Raw genomic sequence first — 21111 nt, 5'->3', positions numbered from 1 at the left:
TATAAGTGATTTTTTCACTGTAATATTTATTCAATACTACCATGGACTGGTACCTGAGGCGGAGGGCTGATCAGCTTTCCTTCATGTGTAAACGATCAAGATAACACTGCGTTTATATGACATAGTGCCCTATGCACCATTGGGGTGCGGATAAGGGTTTTATTTATATTATTATTAATTTTACAAAAATCATTGGGTGTTGCAAAATTGATCATCCAATTTTGTTTTTGAATAACTTTTTAATTACAACATTTTGATTGTTTACTCAAAATGTTGTATGCAAATAAATTAACTGGTCAAATTATAAGCTTAAAAAAATAAAATGAAAATGATATTTTATGGTGTTTCTCATGTATGTGATTATAATCCAGGATTCGGACCTCACACACTAATAAAAGAGTTTCTGCTCAATAAAAACAGCTTCTTTTCATCTCACCAATAGATGACTGTAGTGAAGTTCTAGTGATTCAAGAACAATGTTTCAAAATTGGTTCATATATATAGAACTACCAATAAATTTGTGTAGTGAGGTTGTCAATAATGGGTAGAATTGGTGAATGTTACACGTGTATAAAGTGATTCAACCAGCCTATGACGGTCGTCCGCCCCGTAAATGCCCAGACTTCCATATTCTTCTTCATCTTTGATGAGATGTCAAAAAATAATATGAACTTTTTAATTTAAAAAAATGTTTTTGAATAATTTAATAATTATTTATTTGGATCTTTATAATTTTTTTCTGTTAAGTGGAAAAGAAGATATCCGTCAAGCGGCTGCCGCCAGTGCTGATACACATTTGTGTCCTTTTATCAATCTGTTTGTATACTGCAGCTGTCTAGTTTACAAATCGCTCACTCCTTTCAAGAACGTCATAAATCAAAAAACTAGATTTTTTAGGAGAACGTTTTTAACGTTTAAAAATATAACACAATGTATTAAAAATAATTATCAAGCAACTTATTGAACTTTTTACCGTGTAACAGATCTTTTAAGGAAAACCTGAAGGTTTTTTCTCCATTTGAAAAATATTTAGTACATTAAAAAAAATAATTAAACAACGCCTTTTCTTCAAAATGCAAAAACAACATTTTCTGCCCTATATTGGGTATTTATTCAATATTACCCTGGACTGTTACCTGAAGCGGAGGGCTGATCACCTTTCCTTCATGTGTAAACGATCAAGATAACACTGGGTTTATATGACGCAGTGCCCTATGCACCATTGGGGTGCGGATAAGGGTTTTATTATTTTATTATTATTATATTGGGTAAATATTATGTTAAAAATATACCTCTTTTGCTGGGATATAGTACATTTTCTGGGCATTCCGAAAACATATCCAACTGAAAATTGACGATTTTTGATTTATGACGTTCTTGAAAGGAGTGAGCGAAATGTCAAATATGATTGACGTAGGTACGACGCTATTTGCAAAAATTATTACATCTTCCGATAGGGTGATTAAGTTTGCGCCATCCTGTACCATATTTACGACAGCTATGTTATTACTAAAGTAATATGGTAAGGCAATTCAAATGTAAAAATAAAATACTTGTATAAGACCACTTTTGAGTTTATGAACATCCGTAGTTCTCGAAACTGGTCGTGTTTACATTAATAATCTCAAAAGTGGTCTTAAAAGTGTTTTATTTTTATATTAAAATCATTATGTTATTTTACACAGTTAATGTCTAATCAATAAATAAGCAGTATGGCTTTTTATAATGAACACGCTCAATAAAAATGGATCAGAGGAATTGATAACCCTTTTTCGTGTACTAGTACATATATTTTAAATGTATGAGGAGATGCATGAACGTGGAAGAGGCGAAGAATGTTTGCAAAGTCAAAGTGGTGTGGCATTCTTTTCTCTCTGCCGTGGAAGCGGCGTGATGGTTAGTTAGTTTTTTAGTATATACATTTTTATTTTGATTTTATGTTTTCAATATTTACTGCACAAAAAACTTCTAAATTAATAATGGCGGGCTATACATACATTTTTTATATTTTTTAAATATATCTTTTCTTCTGAATTAATTGTTTTTTGGATCTTTAGGCTTTAATCATGGATTTATAAGCCTTTACACAATTTTCAAGGAGTACGAGTATGCACTCCAAATTCCCTTGTCATTGGCACTATTCTATTTTTGTTATTTTTAATTAATGGTACCTACAACACCTCCTCCATCTTATTTCCCATAGAGTCGCAGTATCCCTGAGCTCCTTCACTTACGTTACCTGTATAAAATATATTCCATTCCTAGGTCCAAGATCCAGACTGTTGGACTGATCACCTTGCCTTTATATAAGTAACAAACAAGTCAACGTTTGATGAGAAGCAATTGAGTAAATAAAAAATTAGGTTTCCACACAGTATTTTTTATTCAATAATACAAGTTACAATTAAATTATGTACACCCTGTAGTTATGAATAAAATATGTATTTTTAAAAACACCAAAATGACTGAAGCACAGTTAAGAAAATTCCATTGTATATATATTTTTTTTAAGTTGTTCAAACATATTTTTTCAAGCAAAAAACATACAAAGAATAAAAGTACTAAATTAAAATAAATAAGTTAAAATTTGCTAACTAGCAAAAACTGAAAATATAATTGAATAAACCTACTTATAAAAAACACAGTAAAAAATATTTAATTAGGTGACTTAAATATTTAAAAATTTATTTTACACATTTTCAACATCATACATGGTTTCAATGGGTGACCAATAATTTTGTAAAATTATATGGGTACATACATATTTTTAAATATATTAATTGATAATTTATAGGTACAAATTACGAATAATATTTCAATCCTTCATATTACGTTTCTACAGTCCCTGGACCAATTATTATGATTATTCAAGAGAAAAAACATACATGTTCTTATTTTATTTTATTTTTTTAGTTTAGACTTAAAGCACGCATGTCTATATGAATAGTCAATTGAAATGTTGATATACATTTTTTATATTAAAAAACTAAAATTCGCTATTAAAAAAACCTTTAATAAAAATAGAAAATATATCTCAAAGATATATTTTTTAAAATAAAGAGTTTTTGTGAGTTATCATTTCTTGTTAATGAATGATAAATGCAAAATTTTAAAAAAGTTGTGTCTATATTTTTGTATTAATTTATATTTATTATTAACAATTTGAATCTCAATAATTAATTCATAATAAATCCCTTACCGCACCCCAATGGTACATAGGGCACTGTGTCATATAAACGCAGTGTTATCTCGATCGATTACACGTGAAGGAAAGGTGATCAGCCCTCCACTTCAGGTACCAGTCCAGTGTGATATTATATAAATATTAGAGTGAAAAAATCACTTATATTTATTAAACCCCCCTGGGAATCGAACCCGGGACCTCCAGAACGGTAGCAAAGCATGCTGACCATTACACTACGGAGGCGGACTATCGTGTCTTGTTAATGATGATAAATGTAAAAATTTAAAAAAAAAGTTGTGTCTATATTTTTTTATTAATTTATATTTAATATTACTGTGTGAATCTCAACCTCAACAATTAAATCATTGTAGGGTATAAATATATCTTTTAAATTTGTAAGGTTAATGTATAATTTTTCAAAGAACTATGTTAATAATTAGACTAAGGACTGTGTTTTTAGGAAAAAACCGAGCAAATAAAAACATATAAAGTAGTAAGATAAAGTAAGTTTACATACATATATATCAAGTTTAAAAAAACTTTAAATTACTATGATAATCTAGAGATTAGAAGCCAATTTATTTTTCATAAATTTTAAGAAATTTTAGATAAATAATTCAAACCAAAAAAACGCAATAAAGGCCAAAATCCCAAAAAATATCTCTATAATATAAACATAGAAATTGATAAAAAATAATAATAAAAAACAGGAATATTATATGTTTTTCTAGACAAATGATTGAAGAAAAATATATGTTATACATAATATGTTTATCAATAAGCTAAGCAGTTCTCTTATAAAGATTATCATTCCATATGTAAAGATATTCTAGTTATATGTAGATCATCAAAATCGCAGAAAGCTTCTTAAAAATTCTAGCCCTATTATAAATTATTAATATTATATCTTATTAAAATGAATTTATTTACATAATTTTATATATTATTACCTTAAAATAATATTGCAACATCTAGGAATATTACATATTATCAGGTTCAGTGTAAAACAGACTAATGACCCTATCAACCATAGTTTGTAGCCGTTCAATAATGTTATTGATAAATATAAGTATAGAAAAATTGTTGTGCAAAATTACTGCAAAAATAGCAGAACTTTACATCAATATTGTATAAGGCCATAAGGTCATCTGGAAAGTTCTTCATATTTGAAATTCAGAGATATAAAAAAGGGAAGACAGATATTTCGGGCGGATTAACGTTTTGTATATTTATTAAATATGTGTATAAGAAAATGACCGACTGTAAAATTTAGACTAGATATTTTTCAAACTTATTTTCCACAATTGGGATTTGAGAATTAAAAAATCAAATGCTTTATTTGCGCACCTGAAGTTTACGATACAATAAATATTTTGCACACACCCTGCCATATGTTTGTACATTCTGCGGACACCACAATTAGTGAAGGCATTTTGTATCATAATATTTCTCTGGTTGCGTGTTAAAATTTGCGAATAATGTTTAAAAAAAAAAGGATTGTATGAGTGTTTCTACCTGCTAGAAATAGAATCCAAGTACCAAAAGCCGTTACATCCTTGAAGAAGGTAATCAACATGTAAATCATTCATTCCCGAATTCAAATATGACAAAACTTTCCCAACAATCTATTAGATTGAATATTAATAAATGAATAGATTTTTTTAAAGCTAAGACGAATTTTAATCTGAAAATTGTTATGTTAGCTATCACAATCCTAAGTATTATCAGAAATCTTTTTTCCCCCCCAAAATCCTCTTGAGAATCGATTTGAAGTAAATAGTTTTTAGACAAATTAACTTTTTAAAAAGCAACCTTAAAAATAGTAAAAAATCACACTGTTTGCACTTTTCATTATAAAAAAGCAACCAATTAGTTATCGATATTTAAAATATGAAAAAAGCAATTTGTATTATATGTACAGCAAGTGAAAAAAATGTGCATGAATGGCACATAGGAAAAATAACAACTAGAGATTTTATTTTCCATACTCTTTTAAGAGTATAAAAGAAAGTTCTTAGCCTAATCTTACCGGACTAAAGATTAGAAAAAATAAGGTAAATGGAAGCTCAAATATTATCTAGAGATTTACGGCTAATATTCACAACCATCAAATCAAAACATTCAGTTCATACAATATTTTTATATCGTTCAGTTTGCCAAATACAGGCAGTTCTCACATAATGGCCACCTGGATCGTCAACCACTCACACTTCGGACTGTTATTATGTATATGCCTACTGACACCACTTCTAATCCATTTTATTGGCAAATTTCTGCATTCCATCATGGTCAGCAGACAAAAGACAATCAATGTTATAAGATGTCGCTCACTCCTTTCAAGAACGTCATACATATATCAAAATTTGTCAATTTTCAGTTGTGCATGTTTTCGGAATCCCCAGTAAATATACTATATCCCAGCAAAAGCGGCATATTTTTAACTTAATATTTACCCGCTACAGGGCAGAAAGTGTTGTTTTTGCATTTTGAAGAAAAGGTATTATTTAATAATTTTTTTGAATGAACTTAATATTTTTCAAATGGAGAAAAAACATTAAGGTTTTACCTAAAAAGATCTGTTGCACAGTAAAAAGTTCAATAAGTGGCTTGATATTTATCTTTAATACATTGTATTATATTTTTAAACTTTAAAAACGATCTCCTGAAAAATCAAGTTTTTTGATATTTGACGTTGTTGAAAGGAGTGAGCGATGTGTCTGGTAGTCTACATTTAACACCAGGTGTGTAGCTATCGAACAATTCAAAAGGTCTTAGTGAGAATTTATTTTATTAATCAATCAATTTACTTTACAATGCCTTCAGTAGAACGGAACACGATCGTTAGGAAAGAATTGCTATTAGTATATTTTTAGTTTAAATATTACAATATTCAAGATCAATTCAAAAGATCTTAGTGAGAATTTATTTTATTAATCAATCAATTTACTTTACAATGCCTTCAGTAGAACGGAACACGATCGTTAGGAAAGAATTGCTATTAGTATATTTTTAGTTTAAATATTACAATATTCAAGATCAATTCAAAAGATCTTAGTGAGAATTTATTGCATTAATCAATCAATTTACTTTACAATGCCTTCAGTAGAACGGAACACGATCGTTAGGAAAGAATTGCTATTAGTATATTTTTAGTTTAAATATTACAATATTCAAGATCAATTCAAAAGATCTTAGTGAGAATTTATTTTATTAATCAATCAATTTACTTTACAATGCCTTCAGTAGAACGGAACACGATCGTTAGGAAAGAATTGCTATTAGTATATTTTTAGTTTAAATATTACAATATTCAAGATCAATTCAAAAGATCTTAGTGAGAATTTATTTTATTAATCAATCAATTTACTTTACAATGCCTTCAGTAGAACGGAACACGATCGTTAGGAAAGAATTGCTATTAGTATATTTTTAGTTTAAATATTACAATATTCAAGATCAATTTTCGTGATGAGAATCCAAACATGATAAGTTTGAGAGCCGTGGCATTCCATGCGTCCACTTGCTTTGCATCCAATGGGCAAAATAAAATATGAGATTAACCGGAACCGCTGGTGATCACTCTTGTTCCAGCCTTTACTACGTTTTGGAATGTCTGGGCAGCTCCCTAAATATCACAAAAAAACATAAATATTAAATCAAAAAACAGATGTATGCTGATACCATTTTTTGGTTCATTTACAAAACACAAATAATAATAATAATAAAACCCTTATCCGCACCCCAATGGTGCATAAGGCACTGCGTCATATAAATGCAGTGTTATCTTGATCGTTTACACATGAAGGAAAGGTGATCAGCCCTCCGCTTCAGGTACCAGTCCAGGGTAATATTGAATAAATATGACAGTGAAAAAATCACTTATATTTATTTTACCCCCCTTGGGAATCGAACCCGGGACCTCCAGAACGGTAGCCGAGCGTGCTGACCATTACACTACGGAGGCGGACACAAATATGTAGTGCTAATCATAAGGAAGGACTTTTCGAAGCAGAGGGCTGATCACCTTTCCTTCATGTGTTAATGATCAAGATAACACTGCGTTTATATATGATGCAGTGCCCTATGTATGCACCCTCGGCTGCGGATAGGGGTTTTTAAAAAAACATAAGGGTATCATACGATCAGGTATGCCAAATACTTGAAAGTGGTCAGGTTAGGAGTCGTAACAATCGGCGGGTATGTATGAGGAGATGCATGAACGTGGAAGAGGCGAAGAATGTTTGCAAGGACAGAGTGGTGTGGCGCTCTATTCTCTCTGCCTACCCCTGCGGGGAAGCGGCGTGATGGTTAGTTAGTTAGTTTTTTTAAGGGTATCAGAGCTGACCCAAATATTGTATTATTGTAATGATGAAAATATATGATGTCCCGCTCCTTAAGTATATATGAATATACAATATATACTTATTTATGTGTTTATTAAATCAACTCTGAATATATTAAACATAATATTTTTTTATTTTTTTAAAGGAATAACCCGCAAAGCCTCTACTTTTAGAAGCTTTTTAGAAGAAGTAAGGGTAAGGAAGGTAAATGTGAAAAATACATTACAAATATCCAACCGATTGAAAATAATATTTCTTTAATTTACTATGCACTTGGCGGGAATAGAACCCACGACGCCAGTTTCGCAGTTGAGTGTCTACCCAACTACGCTACGGCGCTGATAATTTATAAAGTGCCATTTTCATTACATGCTATCTTTATATATTGTTTTTTTTTTCTTGTGCTGTAAATTTTTTTCAAGCAAAGAAAAATGGATTCTTTTTTAAAAAATACAGCAACCATCATGTTAAAATTATGGAAATTAATAGCAAATTGATTTTCATTCATAGAATTTATCTCTCTCTGGCCCCTATCCACTCCCAATTGATACATAGGGTACTGCATCAAAATAATGCAATGTTTAATCAACCACTAATAACACGGAGTCAGACTGATAAGTCATACACTCAAGGCTCTTGGATTGAATAGTGGAGTATGTTTTATGGGATAAATATGAAATAAGCAAAGGAAGTAAGAAAGGATTGGTGAAGGATGTTACTGCTATATTAGAAAGTAAAATAGCAGTAGTGGCTAGGACGCTCGAGATGGCATACCTATTATTGTACAAGCTGTCAAGGTGCATAAGTCCCTTGAAGAAAATAGAAAAACTATCCAAATAATAAATTTAATAATAAAAATAATAATAATAATTCATATATTTGTGCCTACCTGCACATGTGCTGTCAAATATATTTGTAAGAATTTCTATTGCATTAAAAAAATATGTTATTTCATTATTTGTCAATATACCACAACCATTTTTAAAAAACAACTGTTAGTAATTCAATTTTTTTTTTATAATGTTAGTATTGTTAAAATAAATTGAGAAAATAACTGTTTATATAAAAAAATTATTGTGTCTTGTGAGCATATTTTTTATGCAATATGTTTATTTGATTAGAATTTGCGGTGTTTAGCGAATCTTCAGAATCCTTGAATCATTCTGAATAAGTACTATTCTACAATTTAAAATCTTTTGTACATATTTATAATTCATAGAAAGTTAGTTTAATTATATATTAAATATTATTATTATAAATTAATATATTTCATCCCCGATATCGCAAGCACACATAACTTATTTTCTGGGGTAAAAAACACTGTTCAACATTTTGTAAATTTATATTCTTCATCAAATTGACTACAAAAAGTTTTTTTGTTGTTGTTTATTTTCAATTGTATGATTTTCTTATGACCATTTTTACATTTTTTCAGTTGTTTTATTTCAAATAATTTCTGTTTCATTTACTGTGTCAATTCATGATTTTTTCTACATAAAGGCAGTATGATGGTTAAGTAAGTAGCTGCGGAAATTTTGACATAAGCATATGTCATAGAAAAGTACATAGTACCGTAGAACGGGGCTACTTGAACTTTGATGTGTTACTTGAGCCCAGTACAAAAAAAATATTTAGATCTGTATTTGGTTTACAATAATGAACGTATCGACATGATTCATTGTTTCCCTGATAGGTGACACTTAATATCACGATACATTCATTATTGTAGACCAAATACAGATTTAATTTTTTTTGTACTAGGCTCAAGTAACACATCAAAGTTCAAGTAGCCCCGTTCTACGGTAACTTATTTAATTCAATAAAAAGCACATGTAAGTAATATACTAGGCAGCACTAGTGCCACCTAATGAAGGACTTAGGTTTGGTTAATAATAAACGCTAGTGCCTGTATTGAAAAGAAAGATTAATTAAAGTGGATGATTTAATAATTAAACATCATTTAAGAGTGTAATGCAATGGAATAAAAGAGTTAAGAAACAAGAGTTAAGCAATGGAATAAAAGGATTTATGCAATACAGCCAATTCTTCTATATTACAATATATTGGTCTTGAGTCTGCAACGGGCACTGCTTCAGGTAATATTTGAATTGTGATAATCCTTCTGTTTTTAAGAGGGATTAGCCTCCTGCAATGTCGATTCCCAGCTATCGACCCATCTCTTTGGTGGTCTGCCCGGGAGTCATCTACCATGGGGCCACAAGGCCTACAATAAGATGAAGATGAAGAAGAAGAAGAAGAAGATAATCCTTCATGGCAGCTGGCCAAGGATGAGTGAAACAGGTATAAATGTTAAACAGTTGCTCTCACCGGCAGGATTCAGATATGTTTGCTTGCAATATTAGTGACAATGTGATAGATTACTAAATATATGTTACAGTGAATGGGGATTAAGAGTAAATGGGTCATATTAAAGATGAAATGAACCTGAATGGCCGCTCCAAGAAACTGTGAAAAGGCTCGGGTAACATTAACAGCAGCTGTGACTAGTTGTCCTCTACCGGGACCATTTTCCGGAGTATCCACAATTTGAGGAGGAGGCAGAGGTACCTGATCAACAAATTATTCATCCCACAATCATCCACTGTTCTGTTTAAACTGCGACTCCCTCCAACATACAATTGTGACCTTTATGTCATATTCTCGGGTCATGTTGCGAGAGTACACACCAATGTAGTCTATTGGATTAAGCGCAAAAATTAATATCAGCGATTAATAATAATGAAGTTTTTAAATTAATTTAGGAAAAATGCAAAACAAAAATTAAATTAAAATGATTTCACATAAAACTTATATGTGATAATGTTTTTGTATCATGAGTATATGGATGAAACCAATAAAAATGACTTTCACTATGAATTTTTGCTAATTATAAAACACCGCATGTTTTCAAAGTGAATGATGTTTGTGTGCATTATCTGTGTAATGCAGTAATTTCATTTTGATGTGGTCAACAAGGCATTAATGGTTAATAAGCATATTTTGGCAATTTTCAATATTGAAAATCAAGCTACATAATAAGCCATACTATTTAGTGCAATCTAGGTAGCGATGATAATTTTTGAAGCATCTGTATTTTTATGATCGTAATGCACAAAGCAACATGTTAACAAATTGATTTAAGCTGTTTTTTTTCTTGTTTCAAATATTACTTTGATATTTCAAACATATGAATATTAAAATACACATGCAGTGAAAACTCTGTCTATTGTCTGTAAGACAGTTGGTCTTGCTACAGTATAAGCATATGGTGATTTTCCCAATATTGTAGACATCATATGCATGTTTGTCATGTAAAATTCTTTAGAAGATCCCAAATTCTTTAGAAGATTTCACATATTTATATACGTATTTTGAGGCAAAGTCAACTATGTATTTGGGTACAACATTAAATGGGTGTAAAAAAAACCTTAAACATTAAAATATATGAACCATATAAACCGATATTATATATTTTAAATTATAATCAGCAGTTTCAAAAAAATCAAATAACCATCTCGGCTGTCCAAATTAAAAACACAGTAAGGGACATTTTTTTGTAGTAGGTTTTTTTTGCATTTTTGGACTAAGTAATTTTGTGTAAAAAAGAAGAGATTAGATTCCGACATATAGGGGAATCGAACCCAGAAACTCAGTTATAACAGTATTTTAAATTTCATTTTTATTTGGCGTTTTATTTATAGAATTCTATAATTTATATTTTAAATATTAAAATCAAACGCTGATTTTAAAGGTCTACTAAGTTGTAATATTTTTTTTTTAACCAAAATTAAAAACAATTGTTTTGCCTTGTTAGGGCATTATCAAATTACTGATAGCCAAATAACAACCAGATAACAACTTAGTAGACCCTTAAAAATCAGTCCTTGATTTTAATACTTAAAATACATGTATTTTAAATTGTTGATTTTTAACAATAATAAAATGCAGCTCCACCAAGTAAATCATTTATAAATAAATAAATTTCAAGTAAATCATCTCAAGTATTTTCAAGATTGGTATTGGTACTTCAAGAGCAAGATAAATCACAAACCCTGCTTTCCTCTCTCGATGGCCTTATATTAGCATCGTCGGCATTCCCGACGAAGGGCCCCGAGCCGAACAGGAAGCCCCCCCCGGAGGTGGAGAGGGGTCTCGGGCGCGCCTCGGCGCCCCCCACCCCGCTGCCGGTTTGCTGCCACTGCTGCCACAGCCAGGAGAGCCCGTCCAGGATGGGGCGCGCCTGGCGGGGCGGCGGGGGCGGCGGAGGGGGGCGGGTCGTAGTGCGGGGACGAGGCTTGGGCGTCACCACCACTTGGTTCAACAAAGCCTGGAAAATATTATTTTAATTTAAAATACAAATGGCTGCATTTTCTTCTCCTTATCCTCAATATAAACTTAATGTGTACACTGATTCAAATCCTTCATAATGCAATGGTATTTTAACTCTTACCACTCTGTAGGCCAGACATTCTGGCCCGTATGATTCTAGTAGGCAGCTCCGTGGGCCACAATTGTCTGGCCCGGCGCAGGTATAACTTTAATCACTGATTTCTCTATCACCCAAGTATATTTTATCAAAAAATATTTCAGATAAATACAGTTAATCTTAATTAACATGGTCATACAAATTGCCAGACAGAGTGTCCCAAAATTAGGGAACCATAATATTTATTTTAATGGTAAAAAAATGTCGCATTTTTTCGATCAGAGTAGCTGATCAATTATGAGAAAAAATGGTCAGAGTGGAAAGGGTTAAGGGTGTAGTCTAAAATATTTAATAACACAATATATAAATACACGTGTTTTGTGCGCACAATTTTTTCTTCGAATATATATTGGAATATATTGGAATACAGTGGAACCTCTCATGACGAGTAATTCGCATAACAAGCAACAACAAAAAAGTGAAAAAGTTGCTCCTTTAACGATCAAAATTTCGCATGAGTTACAGAGAAAGGACAAGTCCCCTTTTCACTACGTTCACTTGAGTCTGGACTTCCGTAGCTTGGGAAGGAGTTACCAAGAGGACCCTCACTTCTGCTTGGGAAAAAACTTTGGCCAGTGAGTGTGGTCGAATGTGATTTTGAAACAGTACGATATTGAGGAGCACAGCCAAGAGCTGACTAACGAAGAGCTTATAGAATTGCATCAACATTAACAGCAATAAATTTTGGACGAGAGCCTGTTAATGTTAGAGCTGCTAGCAAGCAGCGAGGAGGATTTGCAACTAATAGTTTCAAGAATGTATGATGTATGTATGGAAAATGATCTGGCAATGAATGAAAGTAAGTCAAAGGTCACGGTGTTTGAAAGAGAGAAAGATATGACAGAATGCAAGATTATTGTGCACAATGCATCCCTAGAACAGATGCAAGAATTTTTATATCCAGGAAGCATTTTCACAAGGGATGGAAAAGTGGATAAGAATATTGGGAGAAGAGTGAATGCAGGGAATAGTATAAATGGTGCTTTGAACAGAGTGATTGCGAATAAGAATATGTCCATGGAAGCCAAGCTAGCGGTTCACAACAGCGTGCTAGTACCGACACTAATGTATGGAAGCGAAACATGGAACTGGCAAAGGAAGGATGAAAGCAGAGTGAACGCTGTTGAAATGCGCTCCCTCAGACGAATGTGTGGGAAATCATTGTATGACAGAATTAAAAATGAAGATATAAGAAAGGAATGTAAGGCTGAACGAGGAATAATTGAAAAGATTAGGAAGAGTTCTTTGCGGTGGTATGAACATGTGGAGCAAATGGATAACGAGAGAATGACTAAGAAAATATATGTGGCGAATGTGAGAGGGCAAAACAGAACGAGGACGATCGAAAAAGACGAAAAAGAGGAACGATCAGATCAATCAGAACCTAAAATCTGGCAGTGTCAAAAGTCTGCGTAATCGGAGGGCATGTATGACTAGATGTATGGATGTGAAGGAGGCGAGGAGTGTATGTCAGGACAGAAGAGTGTGGCGTTCCATCCTCTCTGCCTACTCCTGAGGAGAAACGGCGTTATGGTAGTAGTAGTAGTAGTAGTAGTAGCCTGTTAATGGAAGAGAATGAAGTAGCAGAGCAACAATCTTCTAGCACAATAAGAGAAACACTGAAAGCATGGGAAACCGTTGCATCGTACATTGAGAAGCATCATCCTTATAAGGAAGTGGCTATTCCTGCTACTAATTCATTCAATGGTGTGAAAAATGGTGTTTTAAGCAAAAAATGCAATTAGACATAATGATATTTAAAAATTGTTTTGTTTTGAAATTGACCGATATTATGAGTATATGGAATTTATGAGGAATATATGGGTATTCAGAATGTCTCATGTTAAACTGTCTAATTTAAGAAAATATACTTACGGCCAATTTCAATTGTTCCTGAGGTGTCGTTGGACCCAATCCTTGGTCCTTTAGCAATGCAGCTAAAAGCGCCTCATTAGTTTGACCATACTCTGTACTGAGTTTAACTGGAATCTTGGTTACATCTTTAGGAGTATCAGATTGTCCTAGCAATGCGGCTAAAGCTTTATCGCTAGTCAATCCGTTAAGGTTTAGAATATTCTGAGTAGATGATTCTCCAGCTCCCTGGATTTTCAATAAACTTTGAAGAAGCTGAGCATCTTTTTGGAAGTTTTTGATATCATCATCAATGGAAGGTGTGGACGGTTCATTAGGATATATTTTGATCACAGGCGGAGTAGTTGTTGTACGTGAGATCTTCTTTTCTGTCGTGGAGAATTTAGTAATAGCTGGTGAAGGTGTTGTATTTGCATTGCTCAATTTCTTTAACAGTTCACTATTGGCTTCAATGTTATTTAATGGCGATGGAGAAGCTAATAAAGTCTGTAAGAATTTCAAATCCGAAGGATCCACATCAGCACTCTTAACTCCTGAAGACTTTGAAGGATTTTTATTGTTCAGTTGCTGCGGTAAATCGATCTTAGGAAGTTTTTGTCCAGTTAAGCTCAAAAGTGATTGTAACAATTTGGCATCATTTTGGAATGAGATTATATCCTCTTGAATAGATGGGTCTTGAACGGCAGACTGTGTGAGAGATGTGGTAGCGTCAAGGTTGGATTGGCCTCTGTTGATTTGTTTACCGGACCTAATTGGAGTTCTGGTTACCGGCGGAGGACGAGGTGTTGTCGTGGTGGTAGTAGTTGTAGTTGTAGTAGTAGTAGTCGTGGTTGTTGTCGTACTTGCTTTTGCCCTCAGCTCTGCTAAGTTCTTTTCAACCGCCATAGCAATAACTCTGTTTGCCAATGTTTGTTCTTTTGTCTGACCTTCAGCAGATACGATTTTTTTCTGAAAACAGAAAAAAATATGAACCACTTAATTCTTTTGAACGAACCCGGCTCACTTGCCAAATATGTTCCTATTTCCACTTTTTTCACTTTAGCTAATGCATGCAGCATGCTTTAATATATTCCAAAATATAGTTATTTTAACTGATACCGTGCTATATATTTAAATGGCAGATGGCCCCATTGTGGATTAGTATAATAGAAAAATATATGTACAAACACTTAAAGGATACATTCCTAAGAAAGGGGTTAAAGCTAATACATAAATATATTTTATTACAATGAGATTCAACTTACCAGATTTATTAAGAAAGCAATGTCTTCTTCAATAGAGTAAGTAGATCTATCTGACGAAACAGTAGTAAACCGTTCATTAAGTATATTTGGTTCAGTAGTTGAAGGAATTGTTCTCCTGGTTGTGGAAACAGTTCTTCTACTTGTAGGGCGTCTCTGGGTGGTCGAAATGATATTCTGATATTCCGGTATAGTGAGCTCCTCTCTTGGTGCTGAGAATGTAGTACTAGGCTCTGTAGTTGTGGAAACTGTTGTTCTGCGCTGCGTAGTTGTTGACATTGGTTTTGTTGGTGTAATAATTGGGTCTCTGCTCCGAATAGTCGTTGGTCTCCTATGCGTTGTCGTGGTAGGTATTTCTGTAGTTGTCAATGTTGTTGTTGTAGTAGTAGGCCTCCTTTGAGTTGTTGGGATATAGACTGGTCTTCTTTCCGTTGTATAAGGTATAAATTCAGTAGTCACTAGTGCAGGCTGAGTCGGTAATTCTGTTGTTACTGTGTATCTAGGAATGTAAACCGGTTGCCTTCTAGTAGTACCAGTGTCGCTAGCAGTCGATATATCAGAAAAGTCATCACTATCTATGGCATTATTGGTTTCGCTTTCGACAACTGTTTGCGATGATTCTGTTGTGAAGTCTGTTGTTGCCAGAGGTCTTGCTGTGATTCCACCTCTATTAGCAAGATTGACAATGCTGTCAGTACTATCGGGGTAGCTAGTTGTGGCTTGTTGATAAGTCGGTGTTGAAACAGTGGGGTTGCCGGTAGTGGTAATTCTTTGTATGTAAGATTCTTTTACTTGTTCCGTAGATAAGATATCATTGGATATTGGTTTCCAACGAAAAACTGTATTTCCTGCATTGTTTATTGGTTTCTCAGTCCGAATTTGTTTGGTCTGGAAAGTAAATTAACAAAAATAATTTAGTAAAAATTTCAAAAAGGTCAACTAGAAAACGTCAAATAAAAAATATATATATTTTTTAATTTACCTCAGGGTCAATATCCAAAGTAAGATAACTTGGTGTAGTTGTTTGTATAGTAGTGGTGGTTCTAATATTTTCCTGCTTGGTAGCAGCTGCAATACTACTTACTAAAATATCCTGTATTTTAGGAAGTTTTGCCGTTGTTAATAGATTTGCTACATTTGATTCAGTAGAAGGTTGGCTATTTTCTTGAGTCACAGAAGTTTTGTCATTATTTATCTGATTGTTTACATTGGTAATTGTATCATTTAGAGCAGAAATAGACTTTTCTATGTCAATTTCTTTTCCCATTCTTAATTTGGTTAATTCCTGAAAAAATTCAGAAGATTATTACTATGAAAGTCCGAGTTAGTGTGCCACGCCTTTCACCCAAAAACAAAACAAAACAAAGATAAGAAAATTACCAAGCACAACCAAATAAATGTATTACTAAATTAGGAGCTAAAATAAGTTAGTTTATTACTAATACATGGTTTAGTAACTAGATTAAAATAACATACACTTAAATACGTAGATATTAGTTCACAGTTATATTAGTCAAATGTTAATAGGGTTAGATTGTCATGTTGCTACGTAACACGATGCAAGCTAGAAATAGCGAATCCATTCTCGCTCATAAAGACAGAAGTACCATTGATTGTGTGTTATTTACAGGAGCATCCTTCATTGGAACATTACTTTCGGTGCTTGTGTGAGTATTTGAATTCTCAACCAATTTATTTTGTGTTATTTCATTAGTGCTTATATCTTCCGCTATGTTATTGATCGGTTGTATAGATTCGGGAGATTGGTATACAATACTGAATGGATTTTTCAAACTTCGTGGATCAATCGGAAGAACATCAATTTGCTGCTTTACAGGTGGCACGTTTGTTCCGTTAGGAAACTTTCTGATTACTGTGTTATTTGCTAATACTCCAAATATAATGAAAGGACTTGCCTCTGTGAGAGTCTCCAATTCATTATTGTTGGGATTTTTTCGTACCACCGTATTATTGGGAAGTACCCCGTATATGTAATAATCCTTTTTGGGCCGAGCCGTAGTCGAACTCTGTGTTCCAGGAGGGGCTATTGGCGAGCGATTGGTAAACCTCGCAGATACTTCAGAGATAGTACTCGGGTTCTTTCGCCAAGCTGTAGGGAAGGGCGGAACCCACTGGTAAGGAGTTGTTTGTGGTGTTTGCAGTGTACTGCTAGATGTATTGGAATCTAAGGAGAGTCGCGACAAAATGTTTGGAAATGTTGACATTTCAAATGGTAGTGTCGTTAAAGGAAAATCAGTGGTAGTCTCATCCATATTTATTGTTGATGATACATCTTCCATTATAGTTAGAGGAGAAAAGTCTGTTGTTAATGAGATAGAAGCCTCCGAAGTCGATGATGTAGATGGAATTTCTGTACTCGATGTAAGTGTAGTACCGAATGTTGAAGTTGATATAGGGAGATCAGTGGATGATGGTAATGAATCTGTTCTTAGCATGGAGAAAGGAGTTGTTGACATAAAAGAATCATCAAGCGATGACCTAAATGACAGGTCTGGTGTAGATTCTACATCACCAATATTTGTCATTAATCCTTTAGTTGAATCTACCGTTGAAATATACGTCTCAATGGTGGTATATGAGTTTGATTGTGTTGTATGATCAGTCGTTCTATCTTTGATGGATAAAGTAGTAAGCAAATTAGGAACTGTACTAGTTTTAGAGAGAGTTACTTCGCTCTCTGTTGTCTGAAACTCGGTTGATTTAAATTCAGCAAATTTCGTTATGGAATCCACACTAAATTGACTACTTTTTTCAAAAGATATGTCACTAGAAGAAGTTGTTGTACTGTCTTGGAATGAATAAATACTTGTTGCTTTATTTAAGTCGTTTATTTTACTGTCAGTCAATAAACTGTTCAATTGGGTGGTTACTTCCGCAAATAATAAATCCTCGGAATTTGACTTTGTTCCATTGCCGACTGACTGTATATTATTATCAAAAATTATTTTTTCTATGTCTCTAAGCAGCTTCGCTCTACGTGATGAACCCAATACCTGAGGAACTGCAGAGCCATTGATTCGAGTGGAAGCGAGTCTATTAATTATTGTTAGTAAGTCAGAATTTATTGTCGAGATTGGTGTACTCGTAGTTGGTGTGTTTGTGGTCTGAATTGATGAATCTGTAGTGGGTATTTCAGTAGTCAAGAACAGTGTCGTCATGTCTCTATCGTCTAAAGATGTAGATGAGTAAACGGGAGTTTTATATTCTACCTGAGAAATAGTGTTTCCAAGAGGAGACAATGTAGAAGATTCTGGAGTCAGGGTAACTAAATTATAAATATCTGACAGTTGCGTCGTCACTGACCTTGATGAAGGTGTATTAGAATAAATTACAACCCCAGGGTTATCACCTATTGTGGGTATATCCGTCACTTTCGAAGATTCCGTGACTGCAGTATTTGTGAAAGGAGTAGTGGGAAACGAGGCATGTTGTTCTTCGCCAAAACGAGAACCTATAATATCAGGCAGAGTTCTAAAGCCTATATCTGAATTAACAACAGTGTTTTCTGTTATGGTTGGCAAATCGGATGGAATGAAATGATCAAATGTAGCCGACGTGGTATTAATTGAACCTTTTTCGGCTAAATCGGACAAAGTAGATGTATTAGCGACAAAGTTGTACAAAAAGGCAAAATTAAAAGAGAATGTATCCTTATTTGAAACATTGGATGCACTTTCACCCGCTGATTGTGGTATGAATGACTGATCTGTTTCCAGATCATTGCTGTTTTGGTTGGGGAAGTTATTTATATCGAGCTGTCTAAATGTAGGATTCTGTGTTACATCGGGTGGGTTTGTATTTGAGAGGGTGGTGAATGCTTGCCTAGTGCCGGGTGTAGTGACAGTGTCGGATTCTAGTGAAGCGGTCGGTGCGGCGGCTCGGGTGGTGGAGTATAAAATGAGTGTAGCAAATGGTTTTCTATCGGTAACTGGTGGTCTGGTGGATGATGGGAGTACAGTGTGCGGTGAGCTCGGAGATGCAGGACTCGCAGGCGAGGACGTGTAGGATTCCGTGGGAGGAGTTACAGATAGAAAATCAGTTGATTTCACATTGTACGTCGTCGCAAGACCCGAGATGCCTTCCGTAGATAGCTGTACAGGTTGATTAGTTGTTGTTACCTGAGAAGATTTACTCTCAGACTGTACAGTGAAACCAGTTTCTGTAGATCCTTCGATTCTCGCTGAAGAATCTCTCTTACTACTGCTAATTGTTTCTTTAGTACTCACTGCAATTATTTTATCAATGGATGATTTTTGTTCTTCGGATATACTTTTAGGAGTTGTGGTTGTGGTTGTGGTTGTCGATGTCGATGTGGATAGCCTAGGAATTTTCGGAGTGGATGTTAAAATGTCGGCTAACGCGTCAAAAATAGATACGGTGACGGAGGGAGAGTGATTCGAAGTCTCCACGTTTATTAATCTGGAGGTCATAATGGAGGATTCCGCAGTGATCAGGCTGTCTGATGCCGGAGTACTTCGGGGCTGACTGAATGAAATAATTTCAATATCGGGATAGATAGTATTCTCTTCGCCTATATCCTGCAACGAAAGATGAGCTTGTGCCTTTATAAAACAAGAAGAGCATAAACACAACACAACACAACATTGAATTGCGGCGTGGAAGTAAAGGAAGTAATAGTTAAGATAGTACAAAAAAAACAATACAAATATATGCATGACCACACCAGTTTATTAATTAGGTAGAAAATGAAGAAAAAAAACTGAATTACAATACTACATACGAATTGAGAAAAGACAACTTACGAATAAAAATAAAAGAATATGAAATAAAGGAAAATTTAAAAATAAGCATTATTATATATGTAAATATATTACTAAATTTAAAAACCAATAAAACAATAACATATTAATTTATATGAATAATAAGCAAAAACGACATATTTATTTTTATTTTATGGGATAAAACATAATTATCATCTATGAAAATATAACATAATTAGAAATAGGAATTGAGTTTTCTTTTACATTAATTTTATCAAGGCTTGCTGCCATATTTATCTTTGTAGAGTCTGAGTCTAGAAACTGAGAGAGTTTATCTTTGTAGATAAGAGTTAGAGTTTAACACAAGTGATAAACCTGTTTATAAAAATTTTTCAAAATATATATATTTTTATTCAATTATTTTTTTTTTTTTTATTGAAATACTAACTCCACAAAAAACTAAATTTTACTAGTAATATGAGTAATTCCTGTTTTTTAACATTAGATGAAATATTCAAAATCCTTACTCCACTATGCAGCATATTGCACGGAAAAAGATGTATTATCTTCATTTGAAATATTTTTTTACGAAAATGATAATAATTAAATTCATCAATGCAGATTTTGACAATCAAAAAAGAATAAAAAGAAATCATAAAATATAATATACATACATACATAAATTATAGTATAAAAATTGAGTAAGTGTATATGTAATGATATAAAATTAAAAAATATACTAACTAATCTATCCTAGTAAAAAAAAAGATTATATTTTATTAAGAATATGAGAAGATTGAAATAGAAGAAATCTTATAATTAAAAAGCGGTGGTTTTCGAAATACATCAAACTGATGCCTACTACCATAAAAAATATTCAAAAAAACTAAACATTACACATATATAATCATTTTTATATGTGTAATGTTTTTATAAACCACAAAAAAACTTGATGAACACTACCTGAAATTTCATTTTTATAATAGCCAAAGATCTTTACAGATTTGATAACAGATGCTGCTATGCAATAAAAACCGGTGGCCAGAAAAAGTCAATAAATTCATATTCCTTGACCTAAAACTCCCATTCCATGTTTACGAGAGGTTAAGAGTAGTCTCGATATTCGCAGTAGTGCTATTTAGGGCTTTTTCAGAACTCAACCCCCAGAAATACCAAAAGATAACCAAATGAGTTTGGGCATTTCTCAAATTGTGTATTGAAGACGTTATTACGTAGTTCAGAT

General features: G+C 33.2%; 1 protein-coding gene across 3 annotated transcripts in view; it reads right to left on the bottom strand.

Annotated features, from left to right (window-relative positions):
- Positions 1-2486: 2486 nt before the first annotated feature.
- The window catches only part of LOC148303387 (uncharacterized), a 112838-nt gene continuing 94213 nt past the window's right edge, over positions 2487-21111 (bottom strand). For 2 of the 3 annotated variants that reach the window (XM_088270020.1, XM_088270022.1), the window contains exons 7-13: positions 16734-19685; positions 16109-16411; positions 15130-16014; positions 13889-14833; positions 11579-11854; positions 9973-10095; positions 2487-6809 (exon numbers count right to left, since the gene is read on the bottom strand). In XM_088270020.1, the coding sequence (XP_088126146.1) occupies positions 6741-6809; positions 9973-10095; positions 11579-11854; positions 13889-14833; positions 15130-16014; positions 16109-16411; positions 16734-19685 (5553 nt within the window). In that variant the 3' untranslated portion in view covers positions 2487-6740. The remainder of the gene's footprint in view (positions 6810-9972; positions 10096-11578; positions 11855-13888; positions 14834-15129; positions 16015-16108; positions 16412-16733; positions 19686-21111) is intronic. The other variant, XM_088270023.1, reaches the window with a different exon arrangement.

The sequence above is a fragment of the Brachycentrus maculatus genome, unplaced genomic scaffold (assembly GCF_059751285.1).
Source record: "Brachycentrus maculatus isolate JH-2025_06_01 unplaced genomic scaffold, ASM5975128v1 h1tg000370l, whole genome shotgun sequence".
NCBI lineage: Eukaryota > Metazoa > Arthropoda > Insecta > Trichoptera > Brachycentridae > Brachycentrus > Brachycentrus maculatus.
Note: the sequence above shows the minus strand (reverse complement) of the source record. Positions and strands in the feature narration are given on the sequence as shown.